The sequence below is a fragment of the Hemiscyllium ocellatum genome, chromosome 31 (assembly GCF_020745735.1).
Source record: "Hemiscyllium ocellatum isolate sHemOce1 chromosome 31, sHemOce1.pat.X.cur, whole genome shotgun sequence".
In the NCBI taxonomy this organism is placed as follows: Eukaryota; Metazoa; Chordata; class Chondrichthyes; order Orectolobiformes; family Hemiscylliidae; genus Hemiscyllium; species Hemiscyllium ocellatum.
This window is the reverse complement of record NC_083431.1, coordinates 195,697-218,337: the sequence shown is the minus strand read 5'-3', so window position 1 is coordinate 218,337 and position 22,641 is coordinate 195,697. Positions and strand designations below refer to the sequence as shown.

At 42.8% G+C, this 22,641-nt stretch overlaps 1 protein-coding gene across 1 annotated transcript in view; it reads left to right on the top strand.

The window, feature by feature from the left end:
* The window catches only part of LOC132830416 (integrin alpha-E-like), a 396,956-nt gene that overhangs the window by 186,466 nt on the left and 187,849 nt on the right, over positions 1–22,641 (top strand). The window contains exons 16-20 of the mRNA XM_060848093.1: positions 1,703–1,845; positions 1,992–2,132; positions 4,612–4,815; positions 9,020–9,150; positions 10,070–10,212. Coding sequence (XP_060704076.1) covers positions 1,703–1,845; positions 1,992–2,132; positions 4,612–4,815; positions 9,020–9,150; positions 10,070–10,212 — 762 coding nt within the window. The remainder of the gene's footprint in view (positions 1–1,702; positions 1,846–1,991; positions 2,133–4,611; positions 4,816–9,019; positions 9,151–10,069; positions 10,213–22,641) is intronic.

The window sequence follows — 22,641 nt, the reverse complement described above, 5'->3', positions numbered from 1 at the left end:
AAACGTTTGCAACTAAAACTTCCAGCTCGGCGAACAGAACCACTAGAAGGAGGAAGTGTTGGGTATCAAAAAGGCATTAAGATGGACAAGTTCCCAGGTCTGGATAGGATCTATCCCAGGTTACCAAGGGGAGCAAGAGAGGAAATAACTAGGGGCTTAATAGATATCTTTACAACATCCGTGAACGTGGGTGAGGTCCCAGACGACTGGAGAATTGCTAATGTTGTCCCCTTGTTTCAGAAGAGTAACAGGGTTAATCCAGGTAAGCAAGCAAGCCTACATCCATAATCCAAGTAATTATAGACTGATGAACCTGCCAACAGCAGGAGGGAAGCTGCTGGAGAAGATACTGAGGGATAGGATCCATTCCTATTTGGAAGAAAATGGGCTTATCAGTGATTGGCAATATGGTTTTATGCAGGGAAGGTCACGTCCCACCAACTTAATAGAATTTTTTGAGGAAGTGACCAAGTTGATTGAGGGAAAGGCTGTGGATGTCATATACATACATAGACTTCATTAAAGCATTTGATAAGGTTCCCATGGTAGGCTGATGGAGAAAGTGAAGTTGTATGGGGACAAGGGTGCACTAGCTAGATAGGTAGAGAACTGACTGGACAATAGGCGACAGTGAGGCATTATGGGTGTATGTGAGAAATGAGAAGGATGCAGTTACATTGGTGGAGCTACATTACAGGCCTCCCAACAGTGAGCGGGAGGTAGAAGAACAAATAGGTAAACAGATTATGGAAAGATATAGAGGCAACAGAGTGGTGGTGATGGGAGATTTTAACTTTTCCAACATTGACTGGGATACACTTAATGTGAGAGGTCTGGATGGGGCAGAATTTGTAAGGAGCATCTAGGAAAGTTTTCTAGAGCAGTATGTCAATAGTCCTACAAGGGAAGGGGGCCATATTGGACCTGGTGTTGGGGAATGAGCCAGACCAGGTGATAGAAGTTGCAGTGGGGGGATTTCTTTGGGAATTGTGACCATAATTCTGTAAGTTTTAGAGTACTCATAGACAAAGATGAGAGTGGCTTAACGGGATGAGTACTAAAACTGGGCCAAGGCCAGATATCTCCCCCAACAGTACAACCGACCTACTTTTAATCCTTGTACTGACTGCATTTGACCAGCAAAGGCTTCAGGGCTATGGATCCCTAGACTCTGGTAGCACTGAGCACCTGACTAAATGTGGCACTAGCCTCTGACAAAACAATCTCCCTTGACTCTAATGAAGGACATTGTGCTGAAATCTTCTGTTAGATTTCCATCTGCAAATTATAAATGTGTCAAAGTGTAGCAATGTTTATCAAAGTGTTTGAACCTTCACAATTTCTTTCTAAAATTTGAAATCTTTACTTATATTTATGATCTACACATTCATCTTTTTATGTCTTCTAGAATATATCCAACCAGTACCTGTCAAGTGTGAACTGCCTTTTGTAGCAGCTATTTTACATTCTGTCCTTTTTTTCAGTCCCATAAAGGGTTTTAACTAGTGTTCATGTAGCATTTGTGATAAAGGATTTCCAACTGAAATGCTAATTTCCCACTTCTCTTTTCAGATACTGATGAATCTACTATGTAAACCATGAAACCATATAGTTCTAACACTTGCTGTTTTTAATGTAGATTGGCAGTGTTTCCTGTTTCATTTACTACCTCTGTAGATCTGTAATGGTTCTCTCTTTCCAGGGTACAGTGTAGCTTCAGTAAAGGGAATGAATGGGCAGCACTTGTACATTGCTGGAGCCCCTCGGCATAGCCAGACTGGACAAGTACTTGTATTTCAAGCGGGAACTTCTGTCAAAATAAAGCAACATCTTGCAGGAAAGCAGGTCAGTTCATAATTGGAGCTGAAGTTCAACATTGACAAAGCATTGTTTGCTACAAAATTAAATGCTTAGTTGCTGATTAAATTTCCAAATCAATGAATTTAAGAAGTTGTAGAATAAAATTCAAGAATGGAATTTTTCTGTTTCAGCTGGGATCATACTTTGGTTCAGAGCTGTGCTCTCTGGATATAAACAATGATAATGTGACAGATTATCTTCTTGTCGGTGCTCCATTCTTTCATGTACAAGGTGAAGAGGGCATGGTTTATGTCTACCAGCTCAATGACAAGGTATGGAAGGGGGGCTGGTCCTCCTAAGCATGTACATTTGGACCAAGGACAGCTGGATTGCTGCTCTAGTGAATTTTGTAATGTTTTGGAGTAGTGCTTTCTGGAGGACAGCCTATATTTCTCTGAAAGTTTAAACAGTAAGAATGAAATTTCTGCACAGAGCTCTGAGGTCAAAGGATACTTGGATGAAGTTCTGTAGAGGAGAAATTTAAAAATATGCAGAGAGGGGGTGGAGAGATTTCCTCTAGAAATTTATAAAATAATGACAGGTATGGATAGGTTAATGGTGGTTGTCTTTTCCCTGGGATGGGGGATTTCAAGACTAGGGGCACATTTTTAAGGGGAGAGGAGGGATTAATAGTTTTTTTTAATAGAGGGTGGCTTGCATGTGGAATAAATTTGCTGAGGAATTAGTGGATATGGGTGCAAATAAATCTGTATGGACCATGCCAGACCCTCTCAAAACATTTCAAGAAGGTAGCCTAGACCTTTACTTTTCCAGTTGTTTTAAACAGGTGTATAGTGGATATTCCAGGAGTGCAGCTGGCCCAACCATTCCGTTTTAAACAAAACAATTTATTTATACACGAACAGAAGACAACCAAATTTAGAATAACATAACTATTTCAAAACCCGATCGACTCTATCACAACCTAATGATGTTGTTCCAAATACTTAGAACATCTCCAGGAACACCCCCTTGGCAAAAAAAAATGCTAAAATGAAACACAGGCACTTACAGGAGAGATGCCAGCGAGACAGAGGATCAGCAATGGAACTGCTTCTTTGGGTGCCCAGTGGCCTCTGTGTTTCCAACTAAAACTTGACCAGCAGCTGCACAAGCACGGGCGGGGTGGTGGCTCAGTGGTAAGCACTGCTGCCTCACAGTGCCAGAGACCCGGGTTCAATTCCCATCTCGGGCAACTGTCTGTGTGGAGTTTGCACATTCTCCCCGTGTCTGCGTGGGTTTCCTCCGGGTGCTCCGGTTTCCTCCCACAGTCCAAAAATGTGCCAGTTAGGTGAATTGGCCATGCTAAATTGCCTGTAGTGTTAGGAGAAGGGGTAAATGTAAGGGAATGGGTCTGGGTGGTATGCTGTTCAGCAGGTCGGTGTGAACTTGTTGGACTGAAGGGCCTGTTTCCACACAGTAAGTAATCTATCCAAAAGTAATCTAAAACAGCTTGCTAAAACCAAGCCAAACCCTGAAGTGGGAGAACTACCCACTCCCCTTTCATTATACAAGTGTTTCAAAAAAGCACAAAAGCTTTCTCAAGTTGATATTTCGAAACATATTGGAACCTCTCTTTTTATGACCTCTCTGAGAGAAAAACTAAGGACAGAATAGCCTTGTTAAAGGAGCAACATTGTCACAATGTTTAAAAGACATTTAGAGAAGTACATGAATGGAAAAGGTTTGGATCAAGAGCAGATAGGTGGGACTTATTTAGTTTGGGATTATGTTTGGCATGGACTGGTTAGACTGAAGGGTCTGTTTCTGTGCTGTATGACTCTATGATTTATGAGTAGAATTATTTGGGTTCAGTAACCTTCCCCTTTCCTATTTCTTATGCTTTAAGATAAAGACAACCAAAGACTATTATCAAATCAACACCTTTTTTAATTTATTAAAGGTATTTCACTTAACTCAGAAGCATCGGCATAATGATGGAATGTCCTATTAATGCCAATGTGTTGCAGCCACTTATAAAAATAGTATGATTTCTTATCCTTACATTGTTTGGGGTTCACTCACAGCACTAACCTTCTGTGGGCGTAGAGATAGTGGGAAGGAATAGTGCAGGAGCAGATTTCTTGGGCTTTGGAGAATAGGACCTCATGGCTCCTGATGGATGTCAGTGGCTTAAATTCATGAATTAAACCATGAGAACATCGGGGAAGAGGGTTTCCATTTACAAAATCTACTTAGGCCTACCCTTGCATCCTTGAGGGTTGTACAAATGACCATGCCTCCTGTTTGGCTTTCAGACAAGAAGCTGAAAGTTGGCCCTCTTTCACCTATTGAAATGATTCCACAGGCCTATGCAATCAAATGTGAAGAAAGTCGATCCTAGTTAGTTCTCTAGAAATTGAAAGCATTGAAAACTCTACATTTCCTGACCTTGGTCCATGGGAGCTTGTCATTCTTTGGATACCTCAGCAGTCCCTGAAGTACTGGACAGATCTTCAAGAACTTGACATTTCTTGGCTACTGGGAACTCCCTGGAAATCTAGGCGTAATGAGTTTTCATTGGGATGCTGATCATTCCCTGGTATAGGGATCATGAAACTTAGCTCTATATAATTTTTCCAAGACCACTTTTAGAGTCCATGAAAATATATAAAATGTGCAAGATGCATTGCTGATTTTTGGCTGAAAATAAAAGGGCTCTATGCAATCTGTTGAACAGTGAACTGTTAATAGCAGTGGTTCCAGATTTCCTTGCTATATTTATTATGTTTTTATTACTTTATTGAACAGAATACATTTGAAGAGAAGGACAATTTGACAGGAATATCAAGTTATACCAATGCCAGATTTGGAGTTGCCATTGCAAACATAGGTGACATCAATATGGATGGATACAATGATGTAGCTATTGGAGCTCCTCTGGAAGAAGACCATAGAGGCAGTATCTATATATTTAATGGACATAAGGATGGTATTCACAAGGCTCATTCCCAGGTAGGGTTAGCTGCAGAAACGCCATGGTACCTGGTACAGTCCAAGCTCTCCTGACATTTTTTTTTGTGATCATGTTGTATTGCAGTCGCCTCTTTAACTTAAAACACAATAATACTGTGAACAGGAGTGATCCTCAAAGTTAGCAGTAAACATTGACTTAGATTTCACCAGTGAAAACATTAGCATGCATAAACCAAAATAACTTGTTGAATTGTTCTGAAATTGGCACAGAAGTTTAAGGAGAAAGCGAGGACTGCAGATTCTGGAGATCAGAGCTGAAAATGTGTTGATGGAAAAGCACAGCAGGTCAGGCAGCATCCAAGGAACAGGAGAATCAACATTTCGGGCATAAGCCCTTCTTCAGGAATCCCGAAATGTCGATTCTCCTGTTCCTTGGATGCTGCCTGACCTGTTGTGCTTTTCCAGCAACACATTTTCAGCACAGAAGTTTAAGGACCACAGCAGAATAAACAGAAAAGTATTGTTAAAGTTGAGACTACTTTATTTCTGCTATTCATGACTGCCTAGCAATCAATCAGACTCATCATTTGTGTTTCCTTTCACTGAGTTACAAGGTAGAAACCTTAATCTGCTCCAGTCCTTCCAGATGATGCATAGATAGTGGAAAGCTGGTTCCGATTCTTCCAGCAAGTCCTCTCTAACTTGATTGTTATACTGTATGGTGCTGTGCCTTTATTCTGCTAACGGTCTGTGTCCCCTGCCTCTGCCAAATTAGTTTTAACTCCTTCCAACAGCGCCAGCAAACTCTTGCCTTTCTACTTCAGCTGTTTCTGTCTTCCTCTTAGTCTCTCTAAATCTATGTGTCTCTGTAATCTAGAAAAAAAAGTGGCCCTCCTTTGTGTCAAGCTGTGAAAACAGACACCTGATTTTCTATAGGATTTGGTTGCAGATCATAATGTCCCTGTTTCCACTGAAAGTTAGTGTTGCCATAGTCTACATACTCTGGAAATGATTTGGAGATGCCTGTGTTGGACTGGGTTGTACAAAGTTAAAAATCACACAACACCAGGTTGTAGTCCAGCAGGTTTACTTGGAAGCACACTAGCTTTCAGAGCACCGCTCCTTCATCAGGTGGTAGTGGAGGGCTCAATCCAAACACACAGAATTTATAGCAAAAATTTATAGTGTGATGTAACTGAAATTATACATTGAAAAATTGATTGTTAAGCCTTTCATCTGTTAGAATATCGTGATAGTTTCACTTCTTGCATTCTTAGGTTAGCTGTAATAATTGATGTTAGTTAGACAGGATGTTGAAGGTGTTAGCCCTCTGTGTTCTCTGTCTATGCCATGATGTTTAGATTGATTCTAATCTAAAAAGAGAGAGAACTGAGTTTTACATGAATTCATGCAGTTTTTGAGCAAAGTACAATGTAACCCTGCAAGTACAAATTCATCCCATAAAACATGTGTGCATGTGTGTCTGTGTGTGTCTGTGTTGCAATGGTGGTCACCTGTAATGTGACATGAACCCAAGTTCCCGGTTGAGGCCCTCCCTATGGGTAAAAAGTGAGGACTGCAGATGCTGGAGATCAGAGCTGAAAATGTGTTGCTGGAAGAGCGCAGCAGGTCAGGCAGCATCCAAAGAGCAGGAGAATCGATGTTTCGGGCATGGGCCTTCGAAGGGCTCATGCCCGAAACGTCAATCCTCCCTATGGGTACTGAACTTAGCTATCAGCCTCTGCTCGGCCACTTTTCGCTGCTACCTGTCCCGAAGTCCACCTTGGAGGATGGTCACCTGAAGGTCCGAGGTCGAATGGCCTGGACCACTGAAGTGTTCCCCAACTGGGAGGGAACATTCCTGTCTGTTGTGCTGTGCCCATTCCTCTATTGTCGTAGCCTTTGCTCGGTTTCCTCAATGTACCGTGCCTCTGGGCATCCTTGCCTGCAACGTATAAGATAGACAACGTTGGCTGAATCACGTGAGTACCTGCCATGTACAAGGTGGGAGGTGTCCCCATGCATAATGGTGGTACATATGTCCACACTCTGACACATCTTGCAGCGCCTACCGTGACAGGATTGTATGGAGTTGTCCTGAGAGCCGGGCAGCTTGCTACAAACAACGATCTGTTTGAGGTTTGGCAGTTGTTTAAAGGCAAGTAGTGGAGGTGTGGGGAAGGTCTTGGCGAGGTGCTCATCCTCATTGATAATGTGTTGCAGGTCACGAAGAACATGGCGTAATTTTTCAGCCCCTGAGAAATACTGAACAACAAAGGGTACCCTGTCGGTTGCAGCATGTGTCTGTCTCCTGAGGAGGTCATTACAGTTCCTTGCTGTGGCACGTCGAAACTGACAGTCAATGAGTTGGGCATCGTACCCTGTTCTTGTGAGGGCATCCCTGAGTACATCCAGGTGTCCGTCATGTCCAGGTGTCCTCATCTGAGCAGATCTGGTGTACGCATAGGGCTTATCCATAGGGGATGGCTGTTTTAATATATTTTTGGTAGAAGCTGGAGAAGTGTAGCATTGTGAGGTTGTCTGTGGCTTTGCAGTCGTGTGGTGCTGGCGTGTCCGTCCTTGATGGAGATGCATGTGTCCAAGAATGAGACAGATAGTCGAGAGTAGTCCATGGTGAGTTTGACGGTGGGATGAAACTTGTTGATGTCACTGTGTAGTTTTATCAGTGACTCCTTGCCATGGGTCCAGAGGAAGAAAATGTCGTCAATGTACCTGATGTACAATGTTGGTTGGAGATCCTGCATAGAGAAGAAGTCTTGTTCGAACCTATGCATAAAAATGTTGGCATTTGAGGTGCAAATTTGGTCCCCATGGCTGTTCCGTGTGTCTGGATGAAAAATTGGTTGTCAAAGGTGATGACGTGATCAAGGATAAAACGGATGAGTTGTAGGATGGTATTTGGAGATTGGCAGTTGTTGATGTTGAGTACTGAGGCTGTTGCCGTGATGCCATCATTGTGGGGGATGCTGGTGTAGAATGCAGAAATGTCTATTGTGACGAAGAATGTTCCCATTTTGACTGGTCCGTGGGTGCGGAGTTTCTGTAAGAAATCTGTAGTGTTGTGACAGAAGCTAGAGATCCCCTGTATGATAGGTTTCAAGATGCCTTCCACATAACCGGAGAGATTCTCACATAGGGTCCCATTGCCCGACACAATGGGATGTCCCGGTGTGTTGGCTTTGTGTACCTTTTGGAAGGCAGTAGAAGTCACCTACACGAGAATTATGTGGGATGAGGGTGCGTAGGGAACTCTGAAGGACTGGATCCAAAGTTCTGATCAGTGTTTAATTCACGGGTGTGTTCTTTGGTCAGATCAAGGTGGACTTCGGGACAGTCAGCAGAGAAAAGTGGCCAAGCAGAGGCTGATAGCTAAGTTCGGTTCCCATAGGGAGGGCCTCAACCGGGAGCTTGGGTTCGTGTTACATTACAGGTGACCACCATTGCACCACACTCTCTCTCTCTCTCTCTCTCTCTCTCTCTCTCTCTCTCTCTCTCTCTCTCTCTCTCACTCACTCACTCACTCACTCACTCACTCTGACTGAAGACACTGTACACACACACACACACACACACACTCTCACACTCTCACACTCTCACACTCTCACACTCTCACACTCTCACACTCTCAACCCCAACCCAGACAGAGACACAGACTGACAAAGACCAACATGCACACATACATTTTGTGGGGTGAATTTGTACTTGCAGGGTTACATTGTACTTTGCTTAAAAATTGCATGAATTCATGTAAAACTCCGTTATCTCTTTTTTTAGATTAGAATCAATCTAAACATCATGGCATAGACAGAGAATACAGGGGGGCCAATACCTTCAACATATTGTCTAGCTATCACCATTGTTAACGGCTAACCTGAGAATGCAACTTTTTAAAAAAAGGTTTTGTGATTTACACTTGAAAGAAGTGAAACTATCACTGTATTCCAACAGATGAAAGGCTTAACAGACAATCAATTTTTCAATGTATAATTTCAGTTACAATCACACTGTACATTTTTTGCTATAAATTCTGTGTTAGGATTGAGCCCTCCACTACCACCTGATGAAGGAGCGTCGCTCCGAAAGCTAGTGTGCTTCCAATTAAACCTGTTGGACTATAACCTAGCGTTGTGTGATTTTTTTGACTTTACTCTGTAAATGATATGTTAAAAGAAATCATCTAATTTGTTGACACTTCTGACAATTTAATCTTTAAATTGTTTAGCGAATAAGTGGGAAGGATGTTCTGCTTGAACCCTTATACTTTGGACAATCAGTGGCTGGTTCTTCTGATGTTGATACTGATGGGATTCTTGACATAACAGTTGGTGCACAAGACAATGTTGTTGTGCTCAGGTATGTAGCCATATATAATACAACATCTTGTTCTAACAGACCGTTTAATTGTCTTAATGTATTTTTGTTATATAACACTGATCAGAACTATTTAGAAAGGAAAAAAAGATTAAAAGCCTTTGGCAAATGCAAATATTATTCTAACATAATTAGAAGGGCACAACATTTTAACATGAAATGGAGAGTATTGTAATGTTAGAGGCTTCCACCTTTAATATTAGAGCCATAAGATAGTATATTGAGACCAGGATTATAATGTTAGAGATATTGCATTATCAAGTTGGAGGTTTAGCACTGTAACATTTGGCGCATAGCACCATAATATTAGCCTCACAGCCCTGTATGCCTATTTATATTTACTGCTTTCATCTATTCATTAATTTGTTTGCCAATATAAATATTTTTCCTCCTTTACCTGTAATTTCGCGCCGATGACCTGGTCCTAATCTTCCTGAGATATACAAATAATAAATGTGGTGTGCATAACATTGTCTTAGATTTGGGAGCAACTAGGAAAGAAATATAATTTACAGAGTAATTTATGTTGTGGAGGAAATTTATGAAGCCCTGCAGACAGACCTGTACTTATAGGAGCCACAAATAGGTTCAGTTGAACATGTTATGTCTGGCATTCAGTCTGGCCCCTTTCTAAAGAAACAGGTTTTAAATTTGAGTTAATGTTTTGGATCCAGTGACCCCCTTTCAGAACAGTTCTAAAGAAGGGTTGCTGATCCAAAACGTTAACTCTGTTTTCTCTGCAGAGATGCTGACAGACCTCCTGAGATTTTCCAGCTATTTCTGTTTTTGTTTCTGCTTTCCAGCTTTTACAGCTCTTTTTTGGTTTTTAAATTTAGATTTTAAATTTGCGTGATTTTAACAAGTAATGATGTTTTTAACAAACAATGATCATTCTTTACAGCTCAAGACCAGTTATTAACATTGGGATCCATGTTGCATTTTTTCCGAAGCTGGTGCCTTTGTCCTTCACAACTTCCCATGAGCAAGAGAAAATTATCCAAGCTTCCGTGTGTTTTACTGCTCAATCAAAATTTGCATCATTAGGTAATGCCTCAATGATAGTAAAATGTCAGCCTCATCATTATCTAGTATTCTAACATATCTCATTGTAGCCAAAGAATCACTTACAATAGTTTCACTTGTTTGCTCTTATGCTGTTACTTCTGGTATTCCATTGATCAATTGTTGGTCCCTTCCTATTTCTCTGTCCATTGGCAACATCTTTAATAGGCATAATGTTTGTTTTCACATGTGCACTGATGATAATCAGCTCTATCTCACCATGACTTCGCTTGACTCGTGTGTTATTGCTTAGCCAACCTCCAACAATGGATGAACAGAAATTTCTTGCAGTTAACTCTTAGGAAAATTCATCATAGAGTCATAGAGTCATGCAGCATAGAAACAGATCCTTCGGTCCAACTTGTCCATGCCGACAAGGTATCACAAACTTGACTAGTTCAATTTGCCTGTATTTGGACCATATCCCGCTAAATTTTTTCTATTCCTGTACCTTTCCAATACAAACTATTTGTATCTACTGCTTCCTCTGACAGCTCTTTCCATATACTCCCAACCCCTTGTATGAAAAGATTCTCCCTCAGTTCCCTTTTAAACCTTTCCCCTCTCACCTTAAACTCATGCCCTTTTAGTTTTGAACGTCCCCAACCTAGGAAAAAGACCTTTGGCTATTCATCGTATCCATGTTCCTCATGATTTCATAAACCTCGATAAACCCCTCAGCCTCCAATGTTCTGGGGAAATTGGATGAGAAGTTAGGAGGCAAAGTTAGTAAGTTTGCAGCTGACACCAAAATTAATGGTATAGTGGATGGTGAAGAGGGCTTTGTAAGATTACAAAGAGGTCTTAATCAATTGGGTCAATGGATTGAGGAATGGCAGATGGAGTATAATTTGAATAAATGTGAGGTATTGTCTTTTGGTAAAACAAACAAAGGCAGTACTAATATAATTAATGGTAGGGCCCTGGGTAATGTTGTACAACAGAGACCTAGGGGTTCAGGTACATAGTTCTTTTGAAATTTGCATCACAGATAGACAGGATGGTTAAAAAGGCATTTAGCATACTTGCCTTCATTGCTCAGACCTTTTAAATATAGTAGTTGGGGGCACGTTATGTTGAGGTTTGATAGGACATTGGTGAGGCCTCTTTTGGCACTGTGTGTAGTTCTGCTTGTCCTGAAATTAGAAGAATATTATTAAACCGAAGAGGGTTCAGGAAAGATTTACCAGGATATTGCCAGGAATGGAGTGTTTGAGATATAAAAACAGACTGGAAAGATTGGAACTTGTTTTACAGGAAGGTTGGAAGTTGAGGGGTGACCTTATTAAGGCTTATCTTAGCACCTCACCATTTTATAAGATGAACGAGAAGGATAATTTCCCGAGGGTGGGGAAAGTTCAAAACTAGGCATATTTTTAAGGTTAGAGGAGAAAGAATTAAAGAAATGAGGAGCAACTTTTTTACAGTGGTTCACAAGTTTTGAGAAGATTTGTAGGTCAGGTTGAGGTTCTGGATGTAGATTTGCTCATTGAGCTGAAAGGTTCATGTGTGCAATGAACTTTCAGAAAATGATGGATGCAGGCACAGTTACAATATTTAAAAGACATTTAAATATGTTCATGAATAGGAAAGGTTTAGAGATATGAGCTAAGAGCAGGAAGATGGGACTAACTTAGTTTGGGAACATTGACAGTGTGTATTGTTTAGACCAAGAGTTTGTTTCCATACTGTACGACTCTATAAACTAAAATAGTCCCAATCTATCCAGCCTGTCCTTCTAACTCAAACCTTCTAATCCTGGCAACATTCTTGTAACTTACCTGCACCCTTTCTAGTTTGTTGTAAATTCCCTATTACTGTTTGACCTCCCTTAAATGCATTAAGTCTCATTTTCATTAGAGTTGAACCTCATCTGCCACTTTCCTACCCACTCTGTCAACCCATCGGTACAATTTTGCAGCTTAAACCCATCTCTCCACTATTCAAAACATGGCCAATTTTTGAATCATCTATAAATTGTGCTCCCACACATTCAAATCCAAATTGTTAATGTCTGAAACAAGTGGCAGGCACCCAATACAGCTCTGTGGAACACCACTTAGAACATAGAGCAGTACCAGAGGAAGGATCTTTCAGCTCACAATGTTGTGCCAAACATGATACCAAACTAAACTAAATCCTTCTGTCTGCCTTAGGTCCATATCCCTCCACTCCTTGCATATCCATGTGGCTTATCTAAAAGTCCCTTAGATGTATCTGTCTCCCTCACCACCCCAGCAGCATGTTCCAGATTCCTACCACTCTGTTTTTAAAAAAAACTCACCCTTCACATCTTTGAACTTTTCTCCTCACCTTAAAAAATGTCACTTATTATTAGACCTTTCTAACAACTCTATCTATACATCTCATTAATTTTTAAACTTCTATCAAGTCTCCCTTCAGTGTCCAGCACTCCAGAGAAAACAATCCAAGTTTTTCTAGTCTCTCTTTATAGCTCATACCCTCTAATCCAGGCAGCATTCTGGTAAACCTCTTCTGCACCCTCACCAAAGCCTCCACATCCTCCCTGGTTCTGGTAACGTGTCAACCAGAATTGAACGCAATAATCTAAATGTGGCCTAACTAAAGTCTTATAAAGCTGCATCATGACATCATGACACTTGTACTCCATTCCCCAATCAATAAAGGAAAGCATGCCATAGCCTTTTATACCATCCTATCTACTCGGGTGGCCACTTTCGGGGAGCTATGGACTTGAACCCAAGATCCATGTGTACATCAATGCTGTTTGAGGTCCTGTCATTAACTCGATACTTTTCCTGAACATCAGATCTCTCAAAGTGCAGCACCACACACTTGCCTGGATTAAACTCCATCTGCCATTTCTCTGCCAATATCTGCAACTGATCTATATCCTGCTGTATCCTTTAACAAAATTCTACACTGTCTAGAACTCCACCGATCTTTGTATAATCTGCAAACACACTAACCCTCCCATCTACATTTTCATCCAAGTCATTTAAATGTATTTATCACAAACAGCAGAGGTCCCATTACAGGATCCCTGCAGAACACCACTAGTTATAGACCTCCAGCCTGAAATACATCCTTCCATCACTTCATTCTGCCTTCTATGGCCAAGCCATTTTAATCTTCTGGCTGAGCCTACCTTGAGGGATCTTCTCAAAAGCCTTACTAAAATTCATATAGACAACATCCACTCCTCTATCCTCATTGAATTTTGAGGAGGTAACCAAGGTATTCAATCAGGTTAGTAAGATGTGACCTGTCATGCATAAAGACATGCTGACTGTCCCTAATTCGGCCATGCTTTTCCAAATGCACATAAATTATATGTCCGATTTTAGCTTCCTAAACCTGACATATGCTGCTTTTTTTCTCTTTTGACTAAATTCACAAGCTCCCTTGTTATCCAAAAGTTCCTTAACTTGCCATCCTTGTCCTTTCTCCTTACTGGAACTTGCCGGTCCTGAACGCTCATCAGCAGGTCTTCAAACAATTCCTACATATTAAATGTGGACTTGCCTGATAACAGCTCCTCTCAATTGACACTCCCTAGCTCATACCTAATACTGATGTAATTTGCTCTTTTCCCAATTTATTATCTTCCCGCAAGATCCTGACTTATCCTTATTCCTCGCTCTCATAAAACTTAAGGAGTTGCAATCACTGTTTCCAAAATGCTGAAAGGTCAATAACCTGGCTAATACAATATCTGGTATGGCCACTCTTCTGGTTGAACTATCCACACACTGTTTAAAGAAACCCTCTTGGGTGTACTTAGTAAATTCTGCCCCTTCTAAGCCTCTTGCTCTAAGGGAGTTCCAGTCAATATTGGGGAAGTTCCTCAATGTCTTATGGGCTGTTGGGGGCCTATAATATAATTCCATCACTGTCATTGCACCCATCTTATTTTAGAGCTCTACCCATATTGCCTCAGTGGATGAGCTCTCCGGCATGTCTTCTAAGTGCAGATAAAGAACAAAGAAAATTACAGTATAGGAACAGGCCCTTCAGCCCTCCGAGACTGGCTGACCTACATCCTCTATCTAAACCTGAACAAAGAAAATTTACAGCACAGGAACAGGTCCTTCAGCCCTCCAAGCCTGAGCCGATCCAAATCTATTGTCTAAACCTGTCGCCCAATTCCTAAGCATCTGTATCCCTCTGCTCCCCACCTACTCCTGCATCTGTCCGGATGCATCTTAACTGAATTTACCATGCCTGCCTCTATCACCTATGCTGGCAATGCATTCTAGACCTACCATCCTCTGTGTAAAGTACTTGCTGTGTGTATCCCCCTTAAACTTTCCACCTCTCACCTTGAATCCCTCTCATTTTTGAATCCTTCACCCTCGGAAAAAACTTATCTTTACCCACCCTGTCTATACCCTTCATGATTTTGTAGACCTCAACCAGGCCCCCCCTCAATCTCCTTTTTTCTAATGAAAACAAACCTAACCTACTTCACCTCTCTTCATAGCTCACACCTTCCATACCAGGCAACATCCAAGTAAACCTTCTCTGCACCCTCTCCAAAGTGCCCACGACCTTTTGGTGTTGTGGCAACTAGAACTGTCCACAGTAGTCTAAATGCGACTGAACCAATGTCTTGCACAATTTTAACATGACTTGCCAGCTCTTATACTCAATACCCCATCCAATAAGGAAAGCATACTATATGAATTCTTGACCCTTCTGTCCATCTGTGCAGCAACTTTCAGGGTACAATGGACCTGCACTCCCAGAACTCTCTGCCCATCAACTTTTCCCAAGGCTCTTCTGTTCATTGTATAATTCGCTCGAGAATTAGTCTAGCCTAAATGCATCACCTCACATTTGTCTGGATTGAAATCCATTTGCCACTTTTCCGCCCAACTCTCCAGTTTACCTGTATCTTCCTGTATTCTTTGACAGTCCCTAATGCTGCCTATTTTCTAAGGATCTGTATCCCTTTGCTCCCTGCCCATTCATGTATCTGTCTAGATACATCTTAAATGATGCTATAATTTCCGCCACTATCATCTCTGCTGGCAACACGTCTCAGGCACCCACTACCCTCTGTGTGAAGAAATTTCCACACAAAACTGCCCTAAACTTTTTCCCCCTCACTTTGAACTGTGACTCCTCGTAATTAAGTCCTCTACTCTGGGGGGAAAATGTTTTTTGCTATCCACCCTGTCTACACGTCTCATGATTTTGTAGGCCTCAATCAGGTTCCCCCTAACCTTTGTCTTTCCAATGAAAATAATCCTAATCTACTCAACCTCTCCTCATAGCTAGCACCCTCCGTACCAGACAACATTCTGGCAAACATCCTCTGCACTCTACAAAGCATCCACATCCTTTTGGTAATGTGGCTACCATAACTGTATGCAGTATTCCAAATGTGGCCGAACCAAAATCTTATGCAATTGTAACATGAGCTGCCAACTCTTGTACTCAATACCCTGTCCGATGAACGAAAGCGTGCTGTATGCCTTATTGACCACTCTACTGACCTGTGTTGCCACCTTTTAGGGAATAATGGACCTGAACACCTAGGTCTCTCTGTACATCAATTTTCCCCAGGACTTTTCCAATTACTGTATAGTTTGCTCTAGAATTGGACCTTCCCAAATGCATCACCTCGCCTCACATTTGTCCAGATTGAACTGCATCTGCCATTTCTCTGCCCAACTCTCCAATCGATCTATATTCTGCTGTATTCTCTGACAGTCCCCTTCATTATCTGCTACTCCACCAATCTTTGTGTCTCAGATACAGACACATAGATGGATTAATTCCGGGAAAGGTAAAAGAGGTAGGCAGCTAGTGTAGGAGTCTTTTGTGGCTATAAACATTTCAAACAGATATGCTGTTTTGGAAATGTAGGGGGTGATGGATTCTCAGGGGAACGTAGTACGATCAGCCAAGTTTCTGGTATTGAGACTGGCTCCAATGCAACAAGGGGTACGTCGGGTTCCAAGAGGTCAATTGTGTTAGGGGATCCACTAGTCTGAGGTACAGACAGACGTTTCTGTGGCCAGCAGCGAAAAATCAGAATGGTGTTGCTTCCCTGGTGCCAGGATCAAGGATGTCTCAGAGAGGGTGCAGAATGTTCTGATGGGGGAGAGGATCCAGCAAGAGGTCATTGGTTCTAATGTGGACAATGACATAGGAAGGGAAAAGGTTGAGATTTTGAAAGGAGATTACAGAGAGTTAGGCAGGAATTTAAAAAGGAGGTCCTTGAGAGTAGTCCTATCTGGATTACTCCTGGTGCTACGAGCTAGCGAGGGTAGTGGGTACCTGGGACGCGTTGCCAGCAGAGGAGGATAGAGCAGATGAATGCATGGCTGAGGAACTGGTGTATGGGAGAAGGATTCACATTTTTGGATCATTGGAATCTCTTTTGGGGTAGAAGTGACCTGTACAAGGAGGACGGATTGCACCTATATTGGAAGGGGTCTAATATACTGGCATGGAAATTTGCTAGAGCTGCTCGGGAGGATTTAAACTAGCAAGGTGGTGGGGTGGGACCCAGGGAGATGGTGAGGAAAGAGATCAATCTGAGACTGGTACAGTTGAGAACAGAAGCGAGTCAAACAATCGGGGCAGGCAGGGACAAGGTAGGACTAATAAACTAAACTGCATTTATTTCAATGCAAGGGGCCTAACAGCGAAGGCAGATGAACTCAGGGCATGGTTAAGAACATGGGACTGGGATATCATGGCAATTACAGAAACATAGCTCAGGGATGGGCAGGATTGTCAGCTTAATGTTGCATTTGTATCCTGGAACATGATGGATAGAAAGGGAGGCAAGTGAGGAGGGGGAGTGGCGTTTTTGATAAGGGATAGCATTAAAGCAGTGCTGAGGGAGGATATTCCTGGAAATACATCCAGGGAAGTTATTTGGGTGGAACTGAGAAATAAGAAAGGGATGTTCACCTGATTGGAATTGTATTTTAGACCTCCTAATAGTCAGAGGGAAATTGAGAAACGAACTTGTAAGGAGATCTCAGCTATCTGTAAGAATAATAGGGTGGTTATGGTCGGGGATTTTAACTTTCCAAACATAGAGAGGGACTGCCATAGTGTTCAGGGTTTAGATGGAGAGGAATTTAAGTGTGTCCAAGAAACTTTTCTGATTCAGTATGTGGATGTACCTACTAGAGAAGGTGCAAAACTTGACCTACTCTTGGGAAATAAGGCAGGGCAGGTGACTGAGGTGTCAGTGGGGGAGCATTTTGGGACCAGCGACCATAATTCTATTAGTTTCAAAATAGTGAATGGAATAGGATAGACCAGATCTAAAAGTTGAAGTTGTAAATTGGAGAAAGGCCAATTTTGACGGTATTAGGCAAAAACTTTCGAAAGCTGATTGGGAGCAGACTTTCGCAGGTAAAGGGACGTCTGGAAAATGGGAAGTCTGCAGAAATGAGATAACGAGAATCCAGAGAAAGTATATTCCTGTCGGTGTGAAAGGAAAGGCTAATAGGTATAGGGAATTCTGGATAACTAAAGAAATTTGAGAGTTTGGTTAAGAAAAAGCAGGAAGCTTATGTCAGGTATAGATAGGATAGATCGAGTGAATCCTTAGTGTATTCAGGCAGTAGGAGTATACTTAAGAGGGAAATCAGGAGAGCAAGAAGGGGACATGAGATAGCGTTGACAAATAGAATTAAGGACAATTCAAAGGGTTTTTACAAATACATTAAGGACTGTAGGGAATCTAATCTAAATCTAAAACAAAAGATAACTAGGAAGAGAATCGGGCCTCCCAAAGATCAGCAAGGCGGCCTTTGTGTGGAGCCACAGAAAATGAGTGAGATACTAAACAAGTATTTTACATCAGTATTTACTATGGAGAAGGATATGGAAGATATAGACTGAAGGGATTGCTGGGCCTCTTGCTGAGATATTTATATTTAAAATCTGATTGAAGATTTGTAGCTCGGGTATCCGTTGTTGTGGTTCTGCTCGCCGAGCTGGAAGTTTTTGCTGCAAACGTTTCGTTCCCTGGCTAGGGAACATCATCAGTGCTGTTGGAGCCTCGTGTGAAGCGCTGCTTTGATGTTTCTTCCGGTATTTATATTGGTTTGTTCTTGCCGCTTCCGGGTGTCAGTTTCAGCTGCAGTGATTTGTATGTGGGGTCCAGGTCGATGTGTCTGTTGATGGAGTTTGGGGATGAATGCCATGCTTCTAGGAATTCTCTGGCTGTTCTCTGTCTGGCTTGTCCTATGATAGTGGTGTTTTCCCAGTCAAATTCATGTTGCTGGTTGTCTGAGTGTATGGCTACTAGAGATAGCTGGTCGTGTCGTTTTGTGGCTAGCTGATGTTCATGGATGCGGATTGTTAGCTGTCTTCCTGTTTGTCCTATATAGTGTTTTGTGCAGTCCTTGCATGGTATTTTGTAAACTACGTTAGTTTGGCTCATGCTGGGTATTGGGTCCTTTGTTCTAGTGAGTTGTTGTCTGAGCGTGGATGTCGGCTTGTGTGCTGTTATGAGTCCTAAGGGTCGCAGTAGTCTGGCTGTCAGTTCTGAGACACTCCTGACGTATGGTAGAGTGGCTAGTCCTTTTGGTTGTGGCATGTCCTCGTTCCTCGGTCTATCTCTTAGGCATCTGGTGATAAAGTTGCGTGGGTATCCGTTTTTGGCGAATACCTTGAATAGATGTTCCTCTTCCTCTTTTCGCAGTTCTGGTGTACTGCAGTGTGTTGTGGCCCTTTTGAATAGTGTCCTGATGCAGCTTCGTTTGTGTGTGTTGGGGTGGTTACTTTAATAGTTTAAGACTTGGTCTGTGTGTGTTGGTTTCCTGTGTACCCTTGTGGTGAATTCTCCGTTGGGTGTTCTCTCTACTAACACGTCTAGGAATGGGAGTTGGCTATCCTTTTCCTCTTCTCGTGTGAATCGGATTCCTGTGAGTGTGGCGTTGATGATTCGGTGTGTTTTTTCTATATCTGTGTTTTTGATGATTACAAAGGTGTCATCAACATATCTGATCCAGAGTTTGGGTTGGATTTGTGGTATGGCTGTATGTTCTAACCTTTGCATAACTGCCTCTGCTATGAGTCCCGAGATTGGTGATCCCATGGGTGTTCCGTTGATTTGTTCGTATATCTGATTGTTGAATGTAAAGTGTGTGGTGAGGCACAGGTCCAGTAGTTTAAGTATGCCGTCCTTGTTGATAGGTTCGGCCTCCTGTGTTCTGTTATGTATGTCCAGTAGGTTGGCTATTGTTTCCCTGGCTAGGGTTTTGTCAATTGAAGTGAACAGTGCCGTCACGTCGAATGATACCATGATTTCTTCTTTGTCTATGTGTGTATTCCTGACGACGTCCAAGAATTCCTGTGTTGATTGTATGGAGTGTTTGGATCCGCTGACTAGGTGTTTCAGTTTTTGTTGTAGTTCTTTGGCCAGTTTGTATGCTGGTGTCCCTGGTAGTGATACTATGGGTCTGAGTGGGATGTCTGGTTTGTGTACTTTGGGTAGTCCATAGAATCTGGGGGTGTTGTTGCTTTCAGGTTTCATTCTTTGCTGGTCCGCTTTGGTTATCTGTCCGTTTTTTTGTAGATTCCTTAGTGTGTTGTTTATTCTATTGGTGAGTTGTGGTGTGGGGTCGGAATCCTTCATTTGGTAGGTGTTGGTGTCTGCGAGTAGTTGTTGTGCTTTACTGATGTAGTCTGATTTATCTAGGATGACCGTCATTCTGCCTTTATCTGCCGGTAGTATGATTATGTTTTTGTCATTTTTCAGTGCTTTCAGTGCTTCCCTCTCCTTGGTGTTGAGGTTATGTGTTTGTCGTTTTCTTATCATCATGGGTACTACCGTTTGTCTCACTGTTTGTGATCCCTGCGGAACTCCACTTGTAACTGGGCTCCAGGCTGAATATTTACCATCTACCACCACTCTCTGACTTCGACCGGTTAGCCAGTTTTCTATCCAATTGGCCAAATTTCCCTCTATCCCATGCCTCCTGACTTTCCGCATAAGCCTACCATGGGGAACCTTATCAAATGCCTTACTAAAATCCATGTACACTACAACCACTGCTCTACCCTCATCCACATGCTTGGTCACCTCCTCAAAGAATTCAATAAGACTTGTAAGGCAAGACCTACCCTTCACAAATCCGTGCTGGCTGTCCCTAATCAAGCAGTGCCTTTCCAGATACTCAAATCCTGTCTCTCAGTACCCTTTCCATTACTTTGCCTACCACAGAAGTAAGACTAACTGGCCTGTAATTCCCGGGGTTATCCCTATTCCCTTTTTTGAACAGGGGCACAACATTCGCTACTCTCCAGTCCCCTGATACCACCCCCGTTGACGGTGAAGACGAAAAGATCATTGCCAACGGTCCTGCAATTTCCTCTCTTGCTTCCCACATAATCCTAGGATATATCCCGTCAGGCCCGGGGGACTTGTCTATCCTCAAGTTGTTCAAAATGTCCCACACATCTTCCTTCCTAACAAGTATCTCTTCTAGCTTACCAGTCCGTTTCACACTCTCCTCTTCAACAATACGGTCCCTCTCGTTCGTAAATACTGAAGAAAAGTACTCATTCAAGACCTCTCCTATCTCCTCCGACTCAATACACAATCTCCCCCTACTGTCCTTGATCGGACCTACCCTCGTTCTCGTCATTCTCAGGCTTCTCACATACGCATAAAATGCCTTGGGGTTATCCTTGATCCTATCCACCAAGGATTTTTCATGCCCTCTCTTAGCTCTCCTAATCCCTTTCTTCAGGTCCCTTCTGGCTATCCTGTATCCCTCCACTGCTCTGTCTGAACCCTGTTTCCTCAACCTTATGTAAGCCTCCTTCTTCCTCTTTACTAGACATTCAACCTCCCTCGTCAACCAAGGCTCCCTCGCACGACCGTTTCTTTCCTGCCTGATAGGTACATACATATCAAGGACACATCGTATCTGCTCCTTGAAAAAGTTCCACATTTCCACCACATCCTTCCCTGACAGCCTATGCTCCCAACTTATGCTCCTCAAATCCTGTCTTACAGCATCGTAATTTCCCTTCCCCCAGTTGTAAAATCTACCCTGTTGTGCGCATCTATCTCTCTCCATAACCAAGGTGAAAGTCACAGAATTGTGGTCACCATCACCAAAATGTTCACCCACTAACAAGCCCATCACTTGTCCCGGTTCATTACCGAGTACCAAATCCAATATGGCCTCCCTTCTGGTTGGACAATCTACATACTGAGTTAGAAAAGCTTCCTGGACACACTGCACAAACACCGCCCCGTCCAATCTACTTGATCTAAAGAGCTTCCAATCAAAATTTGGGAAGTTGAAGTCGCCCATGACTACGACCCTGTGGCTTCTGCACCTTTCCAAAATCTGTTTCCCAATCTGTTTCTCCACATCTCTGCTGCTATGGGGGGCCTATAGTAAACACCCAACAAGGTGACTGCACCTTTCCTATTTCTGACTTCAGCCCATACTACCTCCAAAGGCAGATCCCCCTCAAACTTCCTTTCTGCAGCCGTTAGACCATTTCTAATTAGCAATGCCACCCCCCCCTCCTTTTTTACCATCCTCCCTAATCTTACTGAAACATCTGTAACCAGGAACCTCCAACAATCATTCCTGTCCCTCATCTATCCACGTTTCCGTGATGGCTACAACATCGTAGTCCCAGGTACCGATCCATGCCTTAAGTTCACCCATCTTATTTCTGATACTCCTTGCGTTGAAGTATACGCACTTGAGCCCATTTCTGTGTCCGCAAGTATTCCCTGTCAGTGCTACCTTCTCCACAGCCTCCCTACATTCTTGGACATCCTGACAAACAGCTAGCTTACTTGCTGGACTACAAGTCCGGATCCCTTCCCCCTGCCAAATTAGTTTAAACCCCCCCGAAGAGTGCTAGCAAACCTACCCCCCAGGATATTGGTGCCCTTCTGGTTCAGATGCAACCCGTCCTGTTTGTACAGGTCCCACCTTCCCCAGAATGCAGTCCAATTGTCCAAATACCTGAAGCCCTCCCTCCTACACCATCCTTGCAGCCACGTGTTCAACTGCACTCTCTCCCTATTCCTTGCCTCACTGTCACGTGGCACCGGCAACAACCCAGAGATGACGACTCTGTCTGTCCTAGCTTTTAGCTTCCAGCCTAACTCCCTGAGCTCTTGAATGACCTCCCCACCCCTCTTCCTACCTATGTTGTTGGTGCCAATGTGTACCACGACTTCTGGCTGCACACCCTCCCCCTTAAGGATTCTGAAGACACGGTCCGAGACGTCTCGGACCCTGGCACCCGGGAGGCAACAAACCATCCGAGAGTCTCGCCCATGTCCACAGAACCGCCTGTCCGTCCCTCTAACTAGAGAGTCTCCTATAACTAGCGCTCTCTTCCTCTCCCCTTTCCCTTCTGAGTCTCAGAGCCAGACCTCACGCCACAGATCCCGTCACTGCAGCTTACACC